The sequence below is a fragment of the Triplophysa dalaica genome, chromosome 17 (genome assembly GCF_015846415.1).
Source record: "Triplophysa dalaica isolate WHDGS20190420 chromosome 17, ASM1584641v1, whole genome shotgun sequence".
Lineage (NCBI taxonomy): Eukaryota > Metazoa > Chordata > Actinopteri > Cypriniformes > Nemacheilidae > Triplophysa > Triplophysa dalaica.
This window is the reverse complement of record NC_079558.1, coordinates 22695344-22714050: the sequence shown is the minus strand read 5'-3', so window position 1 is coordinate 22714050 and position 18707 is coordinate 22695344. Positions and strand designations below refer to the sequence as shown.

At 39.5% G+C, this 18707-nt stretch overlaps 2 protein-coding genes across 2 annotated transcripts; both read left to right on the top strand.

The window, feature by feature from the left end:
• Window positions 1-1630: 1630 nt before the first annotated feature.
• On the top strand, window positions 1631-8874 carry ghitm (growth hormone inducible transmembrane protein). Its single transcript, XM_056770761.1, has 9 exons — window positions 1631-1772; window positions 2059-2179; window positions 5191-5293; window positions 6418-6529; window positions 7118-7259; window positions 7425-7533; window positions 7884-8072; window positions 8148-8319; window positions 8469-8874. Exons 2-9 carry the CDS (start codon window positions 2078-2080, stop codon window positions 8554-8556), a joined length of 1017 nt encoding a protein of 338 aa, XP_056626739.1. The 5' UTR covers window positions 1631-1772; window positions 2059-2077; the 3' UTR covers window positions 8557-8874.
• Window positions 8875-8978: 104 nt separating this feature from the next.
• On the top strand, window positions 8979-18400 carry LOC130438679 (cadherin-related family member 1). The gene is made up of 19 exons (XM_056770757.1): window positions 8979-9067; window positions 9170-9261; window positions 11044-11172; window positions 11496-11591; window positions 11894-12039; window positions 12197-12247; window positions 12614-12703; window positions 12789-12875; window positions 13138-13254; window positions 13568-13711; window positions 13846-13924; window positions 14019-14119; window positions 14208-14411; window positions 14608-14760; window positions 14843-15007; window positions 15081-15148; window positions 15968-16196; window positions 16341-16595; window positions 16906-18400. Exons 3-19 carry the CDS (start codon window positions 11121-11123, stop codon window positions 17410-17412), a joined length of 2544 nt encoding a protein of 847 aa, XP_056626735.1. The 5' UTR covers window positions 8979-9067; window positions 9170-9261; window positions 11044-11120; the 3' UTR covers window positions 17413-18400.
• The last annotated feature ends 307 nt before the right edge of the window (window positions 18401-18707 follow it).

Below are 18707 nucleotides of genomic sequence, written 5' to 3'. Positions count from 1 at the left end.
ATGACGTGTTCTCTCTGCGACTGTGGTAAACAACAAACAAACAGCACATGTGGGTTCATGTGGATGCCAGTCGCTCTTTAAAAAGAAGGTTTGAGTTTTTGGAGGTCTTGGCGTATATTTATAGATTTACATTTACATTTATTCATTCGGCAGACGCTTTTATCCAAAGCGACTTACAAGTAGGGTGCAGTGGGCAGCTATCACTGCAGAGCAAACAGGATAAAGGGCTGTTTATACACGAGCCTCCGCTGACCGCGCCCGGAACTCCCCAAACGGACGAGACGTTTATACTTGACGCGTTCGGCGTTGAGATATTCTTTGAAACGACAGGGGGCGCACAAGCCAAATCGTCCTCAATCCGCAGGAAGTAGAAGAGAAGTAGGGATTTTACCGGAATTACGTCAGATCATTCAGAATGGCGTCTTGCGAGCAGCTGCTCGACAAGGAAACGTAGGAGTTTTTGTGTTGTTGCTACTATCCAAAAAAAGGGCGAAAAGAAAGATGGAATGTTCGCCCACTGCATGCCACAAAACGTGGAGATGTAGAAAACATCGCTCTTGTGAAGCAGATTAGTGTGATGGACGGGGAAATGCATTTCGAACTATTGTTTGTTGACTTAATAAATGTTTACATCAAACTTTTTGTTCACTCTTTCATTTCTGTGCGTAATGCAGACACATTTCTACATATTGTTGGTTAGGGACTGCTAAATGTACATTGCCATAGATTAACCCATTGGATGTCTTTGTTATATAAAATGAGAAGATATAAGCACAGTTCAAAAGAGCACTGTTGTAAATATTGATTTATTCTGAATACAATATAAATCGACACATTGATCATAAAAGATGTCTGTACAGGCGGCCTGTTCAGACAAAATCTTTTCAAAGCGGTGCATGTTGACTGCGGCGCCGCGCGAAATGTTGTGCACGCCGCCGCGAAATGAGCTCGCGCTCAACCAAAGCGAACTTCGCGAAGACGTCATTTGGCGCGCGCACGCAGGCGAACTAGCGAATGCGTCGAGTATAACCAGCCCTTTACTTGAGCACGTCAGTCATTTCCTGGTGCCACTGAGAATTGAACCAGCGACCTTCTGGGTACGAGTCGAACTCTCTAACCACTAAACCACAACTGACCCCATATCTGAAACAAACAGGTTCTTCATTTGTTCTTAAAAACCCTGAGCAAAAGAGTTTAACAACATCCGTTTACAAAGACAGAAAATTACAAATCTGCACACAAACATTTAACAAATAAAACTTGGCAAAATATTGTAAAAGAGGGAAAATCGTCAAGGAATAAATACAGTTTCTTAAAAGAAAATAGACTACAACATCATGTTATATCATTGATCAAGGGATTGATTATATTTAGATAAATATTGTATGGATGATGCTGTTTTTAACGAGTTAGGGAGGGTTTGCTGTTGGATATATAAGTGACCCATTTGTTCTTATTCTGTTAAATCTTGTCTAAAAGGTCTAACGTTAAAGGCTAGCCTAACCGGGTTAGTATAAAATGGGTCATTACATTGAATAGCTTACACACGCTACACGTGACAGCGATCATATTGTCTTCTCTAAACCAAATAAGGGTTCGCCATGACACATGTATAATCTTTGACGTGTTGTGGCAGTAAACATCATGCCCCACAGTGCATTGCGTTGGCTGACGCTATTACAGCGACACACGAGAACTTTCCGGAAAGCGTTTTGTGTTGCGTCACTAGTGGACGCGCAACTCTGAGGTGAAATTGAGTAACAAACCGACTGGTGAGTTTGACTTGATTTTAATTTATTGTTTAGCAATACGATTAAACTGGTCATGAATGTAAAACTATTACGACATTGTCTTCGGTGTCTCTTCTTTACAAGGCCTAACGTGATATGAAAGCACGAGCTCGTCACTGGCCTCAGGTTTATTTTTCTGTGTATTCGTTTATCTCGGATGTTTGATTTTGCTTTTGAAGATTAAGACAATCTCACGTGTAGTGTCTCGTTTGCCGATGATTGATAACATGTAAAGGGGTTTGTGTGTTTGACTAAAACTCTCTGGTAGGAAGCAGTAAGTGACCGTGATGCTGGTGTCACGTCTGACATGTCTGAGGTCAGTTCCTCTGGTGGGATTGAGGTCTGTCCTCCGTCAGGGTCCTGGCGGTCTGATGAAACCTCAGCAACAGGTACGAGAGCTTCATCTTACATGTACTGACAGAGATTCTTCTGCTGCTGATGATGATGATTATGATGAAACAACTACATTAAGACTGCGGTTAGGCCTAGTTAAAAAGCATTACATTTAAGGAAGTTTTAAAGAAAAAATAATATTCACATTTTATTTTGAATCAACTTTACAAGTGATTTGCTGTCGCAAAATTGTACAATTATGTGCCAAAAACACGGAACCAGTTTAATACTGCTTCAGGCCGGTGCGGATTTGCCGGTAATGCCGGATGTTTGGATATTGGTAGGAAGAGACCTAGCAAAGAAGATACACCATGGGGATGTGCAAATCTCAGGACAAGTTGCTAGAATACGATGATTTTAAGTCATGGTCGCAGCCGTTCGTGGTCAACCAGGTGAAGGATTTTGCAGTGTTTGCAAAAATAAATTTAAGCTAGCTACGATGGGTGTAAACGCCCTTAAATCACATATGCAGTCTGATGGCCACAAATCAGCTATTAAGGTCACACAGTCGCAGCAACTTACTTTGTCTAGTTACTTTAATGCGACTGACATAGTACCCTCAGCTGCTACTAGTACTGCCACCACCACTACAAATGCTGATGCCTTTTCCGAAGGAAAATCAAACGACCTATCCGCAGCATTTGGTTCGAATGCGACGCTGCAGGCAGAGGTGCTCTGGTGTCTTAACACTAAATTCACTTTTTTGCATACTTTAATATGCAGCCTACAAGTGTTAAGAGGTTCAGAGTTTTTGCTTTACTGTTCAGACGATGAAATTTGTTAGCTGATGAAGCTTATGTTTGTACCGTGGTAGAAACAGAAATCTAGTTATGTCCTTATTTTCACTCTGTCTAGCATCCAACATGTAAGTGATTGGTACTTTGTTGAATCAGTATTGAAAGTGTAAATGTTACTGCAAATAAATGTTTAAGATGTAATCGGAGTCATTTCTAATTCAGGTTAGTCGTGGGCCCGTTATGGCATTTGCCATTTTAAAAATGCAAACTCGTGAAACTTGCGTTTGAGTGGGACCTTACAAACAAAATGTGCAACGAATGGAAAGACCTCGTTCTGAGAAAGTTTAACTCCTCCACTCGTTGACTGCAGCTTTTCTAAAGGTTAGATGTGTTTTTTGCGTTTTTGTCTGATATTGATTATAGCCAGTGCTGGCCGTTTATTATTTATGAGAATGCTGTAGGCAGCGTTCGTGCTCTGTATAGTTGCGTCTGGTAGCCTAAATGAAAACTTGATGGTTGTTGTTGTTTCAATTCAAAGTGGGTGTATTGTGGAGGTATGCCCCCCCCAGTGACACAACGAGGCCCCCTCGTTCTGTATGTCCTGGCGCCGACCCTGTATATAGTACAAGACATGTTATATCCGTTGCTAATCTATTGAATACGTCAACATCCTTGCGATAGATTGCGCCATGTTAACAAGCTCGTATAAGTTGCTTGTGAACTCAGTAAGATTAATGGAAAACATAGGGGTAATTAATACATCATTACCGAGTATATCGTTCTCTGGGATGCGTTTTCATAAAAATCGAATAAAGTTGTCCTTTAAGTGATGCGGTCAGTGACGATGGAGGAAGTTGGTCCCTAAAAACAATTCTACATCAGTAATATTGAAATGGTTTGGATTTTCCCCAACTGACATGGCCCACACAACAGTTATTTGTAAATGTGGCAATGATAAGATTCTAACGTCGGATGGCAACACAACTAACCTTTTTAACCACCTCAAAAGAAAGCACCCGAAAGAGTATGCCGACAGTCAAATTATAAAGGGACCCCACGCGAGTAAATCAGGTACGACCAATCATCCGGAAACTACAAGGCTTAAACAAACGACTTTAATGAAAGAAGGATTGAGAAAGGAACTCCGTATGACAGAACAAGCAAGCGCTGGAAAGATGTAACTGACGCGGTCACATTTTACCTGGCCTAAGACATGATTCCCATAAAGACTGTGGAAAATGAGGGCTTTAAAAAACTGCTCAAAGTCGTAGATCCACGTTATGAAAAACCCAGCCACAAATATTTTTCTCCACGGCCATTCCACAGCTTTACTCCGAGTGCCGCAACAAGATGCAAAACAAAATTAAAAATGTATTTTTCTAACAGCTGATTTATGGTCTTGCACTTGCATTAAATAATAACTTGATTAAAATATTCTTCAAAATATAAATGGTAAAGAGTATATTTTTATATGGGGATATAGTTTGGCTGTATTGTAGCCCCTTTAATTTGCAAAATAGTCCTAAAACCACCTTGAAGAAGAATCGGGATAAAATCGTGATCTATCTTTAATTTTTTTTTATAGATCGCCCACCCCTAAGTGTACAGCGTAAATACTCTGTCAGATTTCCCTACAAGCATTAAATAAATATGTAGAATGATTTAACAAGGGAAATACACTATCAGACCCCGTAGCAGTATAAAACAAACAGGTACGATTATTTTATTGCGCCAAAAAAGACGATACATTGATATGCGCATGGCTGTGTCGTTGTCCAGGCACTAGTGTCATCGGCGGCTAATGAAGAGCACTTTGAGTCGGCAGTGTGGGCACTCGGGATGCGCATCGCATCAAACACGGTGCATTCTTGTAATTCGATACGATGAACCAACCTCCGATATATTGCTGGTGACAACCGTCTTGCAACATAATAGTTTGACACAATATTCACACTTAGCTTTGTCTTTTTTGGATTTCGAAAAATGCAGCCACACAGGAGCGGCAGGTCCTCACAGATAGCTATCAGGTTAGGTGACTCAGGTCTTGACAGATGATGTGAAAATCATGTGACCATGCGGTCCGGAATTGTAAAGTGGAATCGAAATGTTTTTTTTTTTGAAAGATCTGATTCCTTTCTTATGGATCAGATTCCAGAATTGGAATCGAATTTTGATTCCCAACCATAATAAAGACCTGCTTGAGACCTTTAAATAAGAGCTGCCATTGAATGTCACAATGACTTACTGTATTTTGTGATGTTTGTGATCAGAGTTATTCCACAAAAGCTCGACTGGGCTTCCGCCGCAGCAAGACCTCCAAAGAACAGATTCAGGATGCAGCGTTTGAACCTGCGACACACACTGCCATTAAAAGTGCGTTCTGTCAACTTTTTCTTCTATACACATTGAGCCTAATTTACCAGTCTTCTGTATTTCTGTTCTAAACTGGTTCTGCACAGAAATGTTTACTGCCAATTCCAACATTCATAAACATAAACATAAATCCTATAAAACTTATTACCAATATATTGAGCAAGAGATGTTGAAAAACAGTTATGACACTCGATATCGCCGCCATGTGGTTCATGGAGAGCTCAATAGTTCCAAACAAATCCGTGGTGTCAACTTATTTGTAGGACTGTCAGGAACACCACTTTACAGCTTAGGTAGTAATCAACACCAAATATTCCAAACTTAGGAGGAAGGGGGCTGAACACATTCTTCTCTCTAATAATGCCAGCATTCTCTGTGTCTGTCTGTCTGTTTGCATTTTTATTATGTGGAGAACCGTTCATCCATTCGACTTCACGCATGGCGGATGTGTTGCTGTGGACCCAAAGCAGTGCAGTGTCGAAAGTGTTTGGAGTATTTTTTGTATGTGGTTCAGGTGCTAGCACAGTTTAATGGCCAACAGTGCCAGAGACGTGTTTTTAAACGCATGGTGGGCTTAAGTCTGTTTAAATTCCTCATTCAGCTTCAGCTGTCACCGTAAGAAAAAAGCTTTGGATACTAGCCTGTGTCCTAACCAGGTCCCAAACTGCTCCGAATATTAGGGTTTGTCTGGGGCATTTTGTCTGGGGAGTAATATGAATATTAGATCTATGATTATACGATATGTCCACCAACTCGTTGTGTATAAACATGTTGTTATTTCCCCAACTGTACAGCAAATGTGTTTGGGAGACACTGAAATGAATGGGCTCCTCACTCCATGACACCATTTACTCCCACATTCCATTCTTCCAATGGACGTCTATGCGAGTGTCATGACTCTGTTTTTCAACGAATCTGTATTGAGCAATTTGTCTTTATTTTCATATTCCATTCATGAGTCCAGAAATGAGCAAATGATCAGTCTATAAAAACATGTTTTGTGTTTATACAAATAAAAAAGATGATTATAATTTAGAAATAAAATGTGTTATGGATGTAAAATAAGAACATGTTTTTGAGAGATGACATAGTTTCTATCTAAAGTGTCTAACCCTCATTTGAAGTTGACAATATGGGCAGAATCATCCTGGCAGGAGGCGCCGCAGTCGGATTGGGAGCTTTGTGTTATTACGGCCTTGGGATGTCCAATGAGATGGGAGCAATAGAGAAAGCAGTGTAAGCTTTGCCCTCGATCATCATACATGTCTAAATGCTCAGCTTGCCAGAAGTGTGTATAGATCAAACCTCTTTTAACATTCTTTTAACATTAGGGTGTGAAATCATGGAAAACGATGTCTTGCGTCTCATGAGTAAACCTTTGTGTAGAGTACAGTTTTGTTTCTCTACTCTTTTTATGACCCTCCAGTCTTTCACTGTTTATGTTTTTGGTTGAGGTGTTGACAGGTGCCCCTCGATATAAGCCCAGTCCAGGCTTAGGGCTGCGTTTAATTCACTCACTTCAATCCAAAACCAAACCCTATAATAATGTCTGCAAGTAAAGCACAAAGATGTACAATAGGTTAGAATTTTTTATAAGATTGATTTTGGAACAAACTTTTGTTGTTTTTAGTCCTAACCCTATCATTTAGATGCATTACATTATGACCTTATTTATAGCTTGTAGTTTTAAAATCTCACTATATCTCTAAAGTAAATGCATGTTTAATGTTGCAGTAGCTCATTTCTCTTTGATTTTCAAAACCATGAAACGTGACTATATGACTGTATTGTGTGAAAAACTTTTAAAAATGTTTTTAACCGCAGGATCTGGCCACAATACGTGAAGGACAGGATTCACTCCACATACATGTACTTTGCGGGCAGTGTGGGTCTGACCGGTCTCTCTGCTGTAGCCGTCAGCAGATCACCAGCTCTCATGGGGCTCATGATGAGAGGCTCCTGGCTGGTACATCACTCTTTACACTACATTTTCATTTATTTATTTAAAAGACAGTTTAATCTAAACTGTTGATATTTTGATATTAAAATGTATATTTTGTAGGGTTTTACAAGTACGACATTACCAAATATGATCTTTTTTTTTTAAATATGACTTCATAATTGTCTGCAGGCTATCGGTGCAACATTTGCAGCCATGATTGGTGCAGGAATGTTGGTGAGGTCGATCTCATATGAGCACAGTATGGTACCTAAGCACCTTGCCTGGGCCCTGCATGCAGGTAAAGTGCTTTCACAGTCCTGAAGCTGATGGTCAGAAACGATGTTGTACTTTAAGCCTCCACTGGAGGGCAGCGTGCTCCTTTTTTGAGAATTTTTGTTCTAAAGCAGACATGGTCAATTTGGTTCCTAGGGGCCAATATGTTTGACGGTTTGTCCTCTGCGTTTTCCCCCATTGTGCTTCTGAGCAGATCTCTTAACTCTAAAAATCATCTGAAGGATTATCTGTACCATCAATCGGAAGGTTACCTAGGATTGTCATGAGGGTGAATTAGGCCCGATTGTCTTGCCATGTGTTTCCAGACATGTGCTCACACTCATACAGTATGTGTGTGTTAACTTCTGTGTCTAGGTGTGATGGGAGCCGTAATTGCTCCGTTAACTCTGTTGGGCGGCCCGCTGATGATTCGAGCTGCCTGGTACACGGCAGGCATCGTGGGTGGTTTGTCGACTGTGGCCATGTGTGCGCCCAGTGACAAATTTCTAAGCATGGGCGGCCCGCTCGCTGTGGGATTTGGAGTGGTCTTTGCCTCTTCTCTGGGTAAAATGAATTTACAGTTCAGCACAGAGAATGTTTGGTGAATTTCATGTGATCAACCACGCTTTTTCTCCAAAGGTTCCATGTTTCTGCCGCCCACTTCAGCGTTCGGGGCCGGTCTGTACTCTGTGGCTGTTTATGGAGGTCTGGTGCTCTTCAGCATGTTCCTGCTGTATGACACGCAGAAGGTTATTAAGCGAGCAGAGACGCACCCCCTTTATGGTGTTCAGAAGTATGACCCTATCAACGCGTAAGTGACTTGAGTGGGCACGCACAGGAAAATGTTGAAATTTTGTAACTTGTGCTGTTGCCGAGATTTTAAATGTAAATTCTGTCTTCTATAAAATAAATATATTTCTGACTGTGATGTGTCGTTTTGCTTTGCCTTTGATCTTACAGGTGTATGGGCATTTACATGGACACACTCAATATCTTCATGCGGCTGGTGATGATTCTTGCCAATGGTGGAGGAAACAGGAGAAAGTAGCCATCATGAGACGAGAGGCCGAGTGAATCAGTTGATTTTATTTAAACACAGAAGAAACGTCTGATTAATCCCTTTAGCTAAAATGCATCTGAAGCACATCAGACAGTCAAAGTTTAAGGACAATGAGTTCATTTGTGACATGTATCCAGAGCAAATGCAGATCATCCTAATTATATTTTCTAAAGTATAGTTGTTATTTATTTATTCCACAGTTTCATAAGCGTGGAGCCACTTAAATCTGTCTAGAGGATCTGTGTGTTATATGCGTGTAATTTTTCTGTTTAAAGCTTCAATAAACTTTTACCCATCTAATTAAAATTTTCCTTGTATTCATATAGTTAAAATGCATCAACAGTGGTTTTCAGTCAGACATGAGGACTCTCTGCATGTTGTGTGTTTCTCTTGCCGTCTGACTCCGTCAATTTCATAGAGCACTCATCTAATGAACTGCTGATCTACAACAGATGTGTATGATAAATGTGGATTGAAAGACACTGCTGTAGACTCCTCAGTAATAAGTGTTTTATGAGTCATGAAAGTTTGAAGACCATATAGGCTTCTGTAACGATGTTGTGTTGGTGCTGTTATAGATGTTTTCTGCTGTATTTTGTAGCCTCACCAGCAGCAGATGACAGTGAGATTAGCGAATAATCCTCGTGTCCTCCATCTGTGATTAATCCTGAAAACACATCTGCACCGCCTCAGGTAAGTTTTACTTCAAAACACAATTTAATATAGTAATCATCTGCCACCATAAAGACCCCCGAAAACACACTGTGTGAGAACACTTGAGCCCTCTTGTGATTTTCACAGAAGTCATGAAGGAATAGCCCTTGAATAACTGGTGATGAATCAGAAGAGGAATGTCAAATGATTTTCACCTTTTACAACATATTTTTTAGACCAGCCCCCCCACAATACAATAAATACTTTTTCTTAAATAGAATTGTAATAAAACCAAAACCATGCAAAATTACCCAATGCTCAAATATTAATTATTTGGGTTTGTGGTCTTCTTCATCAAATGTTTACCTCAACACATTTTATGATAGATTTCTATATATTTCATAAAAGTCAACAAAAGCTGTTGTCCTCCTGGATACATCTCGGGGCCCCACAGGGGGCTACTGCCGCCAGTTTGAGAACCACTGCAGAGCCTGATCAAAGTGTTCAGGATAATTTAGAGAGGTGTGTGGGAGTAGGGTTGGAACAAAACTATGTGAGACACCAGACCACCAGGACCGGATTAGACCACATTTAAAAGATATATATAATAATAATAATACCTTTATTTAACCAGGAATACCCTTACCAGGAGTGTCCTGGCCAGGATAGTTTGCCGAGTTTGCATATGCAAATAAACAACATAGTTATGACATACATTACATTACAGGACCAACATATAACCCATTAAGAACAATTACACGCCATAATATAGACTTGAAATGATTATAAGAGACCAAGTTTTGTACTGTCATCTCCTTTTGAAGAAGATTCCATTCTGAGGCGGCAGCATATTTAAAAGAGCTCAGTTCTGACAAAGAGCACACAGAGATTATAATGCAATTAAGAACGTAACAAATGATTTCAAGGCAAAGTTCTCTGCACGAAACAATAAGGGTCATTTGTCAAACGACCCTCAACTACCTCATATATCAATAAGTGCCAATTCATTTTTCTCCGAATTCTCAGGGAAGGCCATGAAACTCATTCAAACTGTTCACAATGATGAGTTAAAAATGTACAATCAGTTATAAATCTCAGAGCACAGTGATACAAATCATCCAGAGAAGAAAGAAGATATAGAGGAGGCATGCTGATAAACCACATCCCCATAGTCAAGAATCATTAGAAATGTAGCAGACACTAGTTTTTTTCTCACCTTAAACGGAAAACATGACTTATTTATGAAATAAATCCCTTACTTCTCTTTTCATGTTTTACTCAGATACTTAATATGTGAACCAAAACATAATGTTTTATCAATGATGAAACCCAGACATTTGTACCCTTACACAGATGATGATGATGAGCAGATCCAGCCTCATATAGTCATTCATCATTCAACTAAATTTCTGTAGCTTTTTTACAGGATAGATGGTGATGTCATGTCATGTACAGTATATGATTCTCGTGACTCCTCTGCATGTAAAGAAAACATGAGGCGTCCCAAACCCAGACACCCAATGCACGTCATATTCACCCCTTAAAATAGACAAATGACAGACGCTGAAGCAGATATAGAAGTTTGAGTTCAATTGTGGGAATAATAGAGATTCCACACATCTTTGAAATGACAACACAACCCTCAGTTATATTCTTCTGGTCTTGGATGTTAGTTGTTTGTGTATTAAAAAATCTGCCTGGGGTCATTGAATGCACGTATAACTGTTGGTGATTGTGTGTTTGTGGGTCAGAGGTTCAGCTGTTGTTTCTCAGCCGCAGTGGGTTGAGTCACAGGATTATTGACGCTGCTTCTGTCTTCAGCTTAGACTCGTTCAAAGACGTCTTGAGAAGAAGAGCAGCTGCATGCTCGTCCAGTCTGACGCTTATTTTGCTTCAGGATGGGGAAAGAGCGGATTTTACTTTCTCTATTCTCTCTCTTTATTTCTATGGGTGAGTTACTGAGTTTTTAACTGGTTAGAGTTAGTCTTTTGTTTAATCAGATCTGTCGTTGTCTCAGTAATCCTCGGTAAAGTGTGTTCTGTGTGTAATTCAGCTCTTTGTCATTTCACACATTCTATTTGAGCTATCATATCAAACCATTACCATGTCCTTTCTGACACTTTCTAAATGTACTGAATATTTATTGCATTCATCCAAACTGTTCCATGTTATTGAATACCATTTTAAACTGTAATAATGAACCACAAAAATCCCAATGAACTGGAAAATTGCTGATGTTGTTTGAAGATGAGCTTAAGATTTCTGCATTTCAGGGAAATCTGATTTTGCACCATATTTTTATGATAACGGTGCTAACAGCTTCAGTGGAAATATGGCGTTATTCAGCGTCGCAGAAGACACATCTGTTGGTTAGTATTAAAATACTCTTCACTCATGAATTAAAGTCTTCCTGAAGCATGTAATAGTGTTTTTAAAAGCACATGTATCGTTTCAACATTTTCACAGATCACATATGGCTTCTGATAGATATTATTGTAATGTTGTGGTGACTATATTTGAAAAGCAGTTTTGTGTTAATCGTGCTTTTGGATTAGGGGATCAAGTGAATGACAAGTGGGGTTCATTGTGATCACACTTGTGCTATGTTTAAGGAATGAGACGACTGTCCACACACACAAGATCAGTTGATGTCGTTCTGTTTCTTCCACAGGAACTTATCTGTACACACTTAATGGCTCTGATCCAGAAGGGGAACCTGTGACCTATGGCATGACCTTTGATAAGGGCTACAGAGAGTATTTCAGTGTTGAGCCCAAATTAGGTCGTGTGACTCTCGTTGAAAGTCTTGACAGAGAGGTTTGTGTTTATTTTCTTATTTTGAAATAAAGTACTTTGTAACTTTTCCATCTATCAACATCTCTGTTAAATAGTAATGGATTTCAGCTTAACATCTCATGTCAGGAAAGATTCCTGCTCATCTGTGTCAATAATTCATATTTTTTGGATCGTTTAGGATCAAGATGAGATTGTGATATTTGTGAGCATCACAGATGGCAGAAACAAGGTGACAAACTTCACACAACTCAACAAGACTTCAATTTATTTCCACCCTTCTGTAGGAGCACAAAATCCCTACTTACAGAATTTCATGACAGAACAAAAATGTTTTGGTCTTTTTTAATGTGGAAATACTTCCTGTGGACTATAACATCCAAAACATTCATCCGACTTCTGACCAACAGTGAGAGTTTGGGGCAGGACACAGGGCTAGTGTCACAGGGAGGACAGAAGCGTTATTATTTGTTTCTGTTGTATATTTGAAGGTGTTTGTGATTTTGCTGTGTTTATTCTTTAATATACTATGTATCGATCTTAACACATGTATCTGTAATTTGTTTGGTCAAATATGCTGTATGTCTGATTTCTCCAGGTTGTGGAAAGAGTTAGTGTGTTTGTCACAGATGCTAATGATGAAAAGCCAGAGTTTTTAGATCTACCGTTTATAGTTGACGTCTCTGAGGTAAGCATGATTCCCTGAGTCATCTTGAGCAGGATCTGGAGCTCTGATGATGAATGTTTTGACACCCTGTGTGTTTGTGTTAAAGGACACAGAGGCGGGCAGAAGCATCTACAGAGTTCAAGCGGTGGACAGAGACCGGGGGTCCGGAGGAAGTGTCACCTTCTACTTACAGGTCAAATAAAACAATGTCCCTCCTGCTTCCCATCATGCAGTTCATTGACTTATAATATTTGAAAATGAATTAAATATTTTGATTGCAGATGTATTGACCCTTTTCTCAAAATACCATTCTTCATAAGCTGAGGATGGTTATGAGTGTCAAGAAAGAGTCTTAAACATTGTGATTCACTGCAGTTTATAGGGTTTATAATACAGATGAGTTTGTAGTTTTTTGTTTGTATTGTAATGAGTCTTGTTTTGTGGTTTCTCTGCAGTCTGCACTTAACACTAAATTCACCATAGATGCTCACAGTGGAGTTCTACGCATTAAAGCCGGTGAATCGTTGGACTATGAGCTCTCCAAAATTCATTTTGTTACTGTGCTTGCAAAGGTGAGAACCCGATTCGACGGAATACAAACCTCTCTTTTTTCTGTGATAGTTTATGAAGTGTGTATCAATAGACTAAATGACTAAGCACTGAACTCTGTCTCTTCAGTGAAACACAAAAGCAGCTCATTTGAGAAATTCTCTTGTGTGGATTCAATATAATGGCTGTATATTAGGACATATTAAATCACCATTACAATAGTTTCAGTTACAGACGTCATGTTGTTGGCTGATAATTTTCCAGACACAAACGCTGATATCTCACTTCAAAAGTTCCATGATTTTTAGCACATAGAAGCTGTACATTGTTTTCCAGGATGGTGGTGGTAATTATCTTGGGAAATACCTCGTTATGACCTCATCAGCGATTATAACCATCAATGTTCTTGATGCTCAAGATTCTCCTCCAGTATTTGTTGGTACACCATATTTTGGATTTGTCTATGAAGTCTCTGTTCCAGTAAGTTCCAGGATGTTGTCATGTTTGAATTCTTAAAAAAAAAGAGAATTGGATATTGCAACAAATATTATCAAAATAATAGCTATAAATGTGCACTTTATGAGCATGCTGTTGTTTTGTCTGTTTCTCGACAGGGATCAGAAATATTCACTGTATTTGCGAAAGACGGCGATCAGAACAACATCAATCCCATTCAGTATACAATCCTCAACGGTAGCAGCTTTGACAGCCAGACTCCTGATTCATGTTATCTGGTTAAATTGAGTTGAATACATAACTGATGTCTGGGTCTTTCTGTCTGCGTCAGGCGGCGATGGACTCTTCAGTATCAATAGCACCAGCGGCTGCATTAGCTTGACCTCAGTACCTGGACAGCTGAGGAATGAGCTTTATGAAATAAATGTCAAGGTTGGGAGATTTATCTCTCAACAGTAAAGAGTTATAAATGTGGAAGTCACGCCACACCTGCATAATAAACGTTTTGTTACTTGTGAAGGCTTCCGAAGTCGGTCCTGACAACCAGACACTGGACTACACTGTTACCACGGTCACTGTTCGTGTGATGGACCTCAACAACCACCCACCGACCTTCTACGGCGAGTCCGGTCCGCAGAGCACGTTTGACTTGACCATGAATGAGCATCCACCTGAAGGAGAAATCCTGCGAGGTCTGAAGATCACAGTGAACGACTCGGATCAGGTCAGTGAATGGATGTAAGGTCATGGAAGTTTCATCATAGCAGGACACTTATACTGTGCTCCACATGAGCAGACAGAAGACGATCCCTAGACTTCAGCGTCAAAGAAATCTCACAATCAGAAATGGAGCTTTTGACTAATACTTGAGGTTAATGATAGGTTGTTTTAATAAACCAATCTTTGTTTATGGTCGTCAGGGAGCGAACGCTAAATTCCGACTGCTGCTGGTGGGACCTGCACGGGTTTTCCGTGTGGTTCCTCAGACGGTTCTAAATGAAGCTCAAGTCACCATCATAGTGGAAAATTCCACAGCCATCGACTATGAGAAATATCACCTGCTCACATTCAAGGTAACTCATATAAAGATGCTTTGTGTCAAAGCTGAACATTTCATTCCCAGATGTGTCTTTTATATCATCTTATATTTCTCAGCTGTTGGCTGTTGAGATCGACACTCCAGAGAGATTCAGTGCGACAGCAGATATTGTCATCAACCTTATGGACACAAACGACAATGTTCCAAAGTTTTCTTCTGAATTTTACATCGCCAGAATCCCTGAAAATTCTCACGGAGGTTCCCTTGTTGTCGCAGTGACCGTAAGAAGAAACACAGACGAATGATTGTGCTTGTGTCTCACAGCAGCTCACAGTAATGTGTGATCTCTTTCAGGCCATCGACCCCGACTCTGGGCTTTGGGGGAAAGTGAAATATTCCATCTATGGTTCTGGTGCTGATCTGTGAGTAAAGCCAATATTGATGATTATGATTTTGGGTACATTCATTTGGCCCTTATGCAATAATAAAGTGCCAACATATTCTCTCTAAGTAAATCATAAATGACAAAGCCAATGAAAAGAAGAGGAACAGGTTTAACTCAAACAGATGTATTATCCAAGTATAATTGGATGGTATCTGACTGACATGGCATGGAGAAGATGAAGAGGACTGTGAGCACTACTAGCAGACAACTGTGAGCACTACTAGCAGACAAACTCCAGTAACGATGCTAGCTAATCTTCTAATTGGATTGGAGAGGTAAAAATAGCTCGTCCACACCCCGTCAGTGAGTCAGAGCCCAATTATCCCCTCATCTGACAGCTGGAGGTAGGAAACATACCGTCAATGCAAAACCTGTAAATTTATGCCGTGATTCTTCCCCAGTGCAGGAGGCAAATTATAATCTTGTGAAAGATCGCAGCTTTTAACTGACTGTTAATTTTCACCTACAGAGAGTCACATTGACAAGAATAAAGCAACCCAATAAAATCCAGACTGGGTTACAAGTTATTACAAATGCTTTAAACACACAGTTTTATTTATTTTGATGATGTTGTGGTTAAAATGATAATAAAACAGGGTTACTACAATATCAGCCGATCGTCTGGGATGTTGCTAAATGTACAGTAACAATGATCAGGGAAAGATGATCTTGTTTATTGCCATTATGGGCTGATATTGACATAGACACCATATTCTATTTATTTCAAATGCAATAAATGATGGAATAATCCTGATTCTACATGCGTTCTCAATGAAAGTCTGATTATGTGTTACAGGTTTCTCATTGATCACACCTCTGGTGTTATTTACACGCAGCCCTGGGCATGTTTAGATGCTGAAGTCAAGTCAAAATATAATTTCTACATAAAAGCGGAAGATATTGAGGGCAAGTACAGCCTTGCTGAGGTGTTTGTGACCGTGCTGGACTTAAATGACCATCCCCCAGAGTTCAATGACAACTTTCTGGAGAAGACCATGACTATTGGAGAACCAGTGAAAATAGAGGTACTAGACCACAGTTACATATACCCTATTTACTCTGTTTATGTGCATTCAACTGTACTGGTATTCCATGGACGTGTATCAGTCTACTCTGCATTCAGTGTCCTGAAACTCATGAATGAAGGAAAATATTTGGTTTATGTTTAGGCCATAGATGAGGACGCAGAGGAACCCAATAATCTCATTGAATACTCCATTTTGAAAGGCGATCCAGACAACATCTTCGACATCAACACATCCACCGGCGAGATCAAGCTAAAGCAATTCATCAAATCTATTGAGATTGTGCAGAACATCACAAAGCAGAAAGACTGCAGGTGGTCTGTGGTGGTCCAGGCACGAGATCAAGGCTCCCCATCCTTCAGTACCACTGCTGTAGTGAACATTGGCATCACAGAATCGGTAAGACAAATCTCATCGTACATTGCATGATAAATCAAGCTCTACACATTTATGTTAAAACTCATGAAATACCCTCGTATTACACACGGATGAATTCTTTCAGCACCCTGTATTGCCCATAGTGTACATGAATATAAAAGATACGATTTTTATCCATAACCATTTCATTAATGTAAATGTTTTACAGAACTACCAGCACTTATGACATAAAGTATATTGAATGGTTATTCATTGTTTATACATAACTAACTGTGTGTGTGTGTGTGTGTGTGTGTGTGTGTGTGTGTGTGTGTGTGTGTGTGTGTTTTAGAATGGGCTCAAGGGACCCGTGGCTGCCTTTTTAATGCAGAGTCGAGACAATCCGATGAAAGTTGTTGGTGTAGCCGCTGCTGCCATTAGCATTATGGTATTGGTGACGATTATCATCTCTACTGTTATGTATTTACGCAACACAAAGTCTAACAGGATCACGCCAGCACGTCGCATCATACGTAGAAGAGCCAGAGAACATCATCAGTGGACCTTCAAACCACTGCTTGGACTCACAGAGAGCAAAGGGAACAACAACAGACCCCAGCCCCCCACCCCCAGAGCTCCGGTCTTACCTCCACCGCCCTCAGACCCCAGCGAGCGGCAGTGGACCTTGCCAACGGTGTCTGGTGTCGTGTCATCCGGGAAGTCCAGTCGCAGCTGTAGACTTAGCACGGATAAACTCACAGACCACGTTTCAGAAGATGTGAGCTCGTCTCTGGTGTCTGAGCTCAAGAAGAAAATTGAGCAGAAAATCATCGAGGCCAATCAAAGTTATTACTGCTGAGAAACATCTCACAAGACCTGTGTGTGCAGATGGATTGAACTTTTAATGTCATAAACAGTTGTGTTTCAGGCTTCAGCTGATTTGAAACATGTTGTCAAGTCATTTAAGATCTCTGTCTTGTATCTTAAAAACTGGAATTAAGTCCTGTGAAGAAGTAACTAGCAGATTGTCAGCTTATAAAAGTAAGAAAATGTTTGATTAAATAATGTTTGTTATTTATTGTTATTGACACTTGTAAATCTCCTCTTACATCGATTCACATGTTAAAGTTAAAGCTGCTTAGTCTTTGTCTTATTTTTAGCAGCGTAATGCCATCTTTAGGTGTAACCGACAAAAGAAAATGGCATTTATTTCCATTCAGTCTCATCGATCTAAACTCTTAATATTCATTAAACTTGTACTTGTTGTCTTAAAACATCAAATAAAAAAATGACCGTCTAAAGAGACATGAAGGTTCTGGAACAATAAATAACAAACATTTGTTTTTTGGTATCTGACGGCAAAATGCATCATGTTACTGTTTGCTTATATTAATATTTCTATTTCTTTAATGAACGATCTTGCTTTTGATAAGTGTATTTGCTGACTGTATGCCTTTAGCCTGATGTTTGGAGTTATTACTGTCGACCTTTGATTATGTAAAGGTTATTTTTCACTGTTTCAATTTCATTTGTGTGTCCATTATTCATGAAGAGCAATTCATGATCATCCACCTGCTCAATTGTTTTGACCAGTTTTTGTCATGTAATGTCAAGTGTATGCACTAAATGAAATTTAAGAAAACATTTTAATAGTGTTTTTTACACACACATTTTTATCTTTTAGATGCTTGTATTCAAAAGAGCGAGACAAAAACAAATGAAACATATTTGACAAGATGGATGATGATATTAGCAGTAATGTGGTAGTAAAGCATGACTTTACCATGTTTAGTAGAAGTGTCTCTCACCTGCAACCAGTTGGTGTGAAATAAAAAAACAGCAGTGGAATTAACTGCTGTTCCAGACCGGACTTTAGTCTTTCAGTTGCTTCTTAATACACAAACAAGACAAACATAGTCTAATAATAAATGCCATATTCACCTTTGGAAATTATGAAATATATATAACGGTCATTTAAAAAACATTTACAACAAACTGTTACAAAAATAATATAGCGCTTGGTTCATAGAATGCAATGCAATAAATTGTGTTCATATGAAACACAAAATACCATTGCTTTACTTGTACAGTATAAGAGACAAAACAGCCATCATCAACATCGAAACAAAATGTTTGTTAACATCACCAGATGAG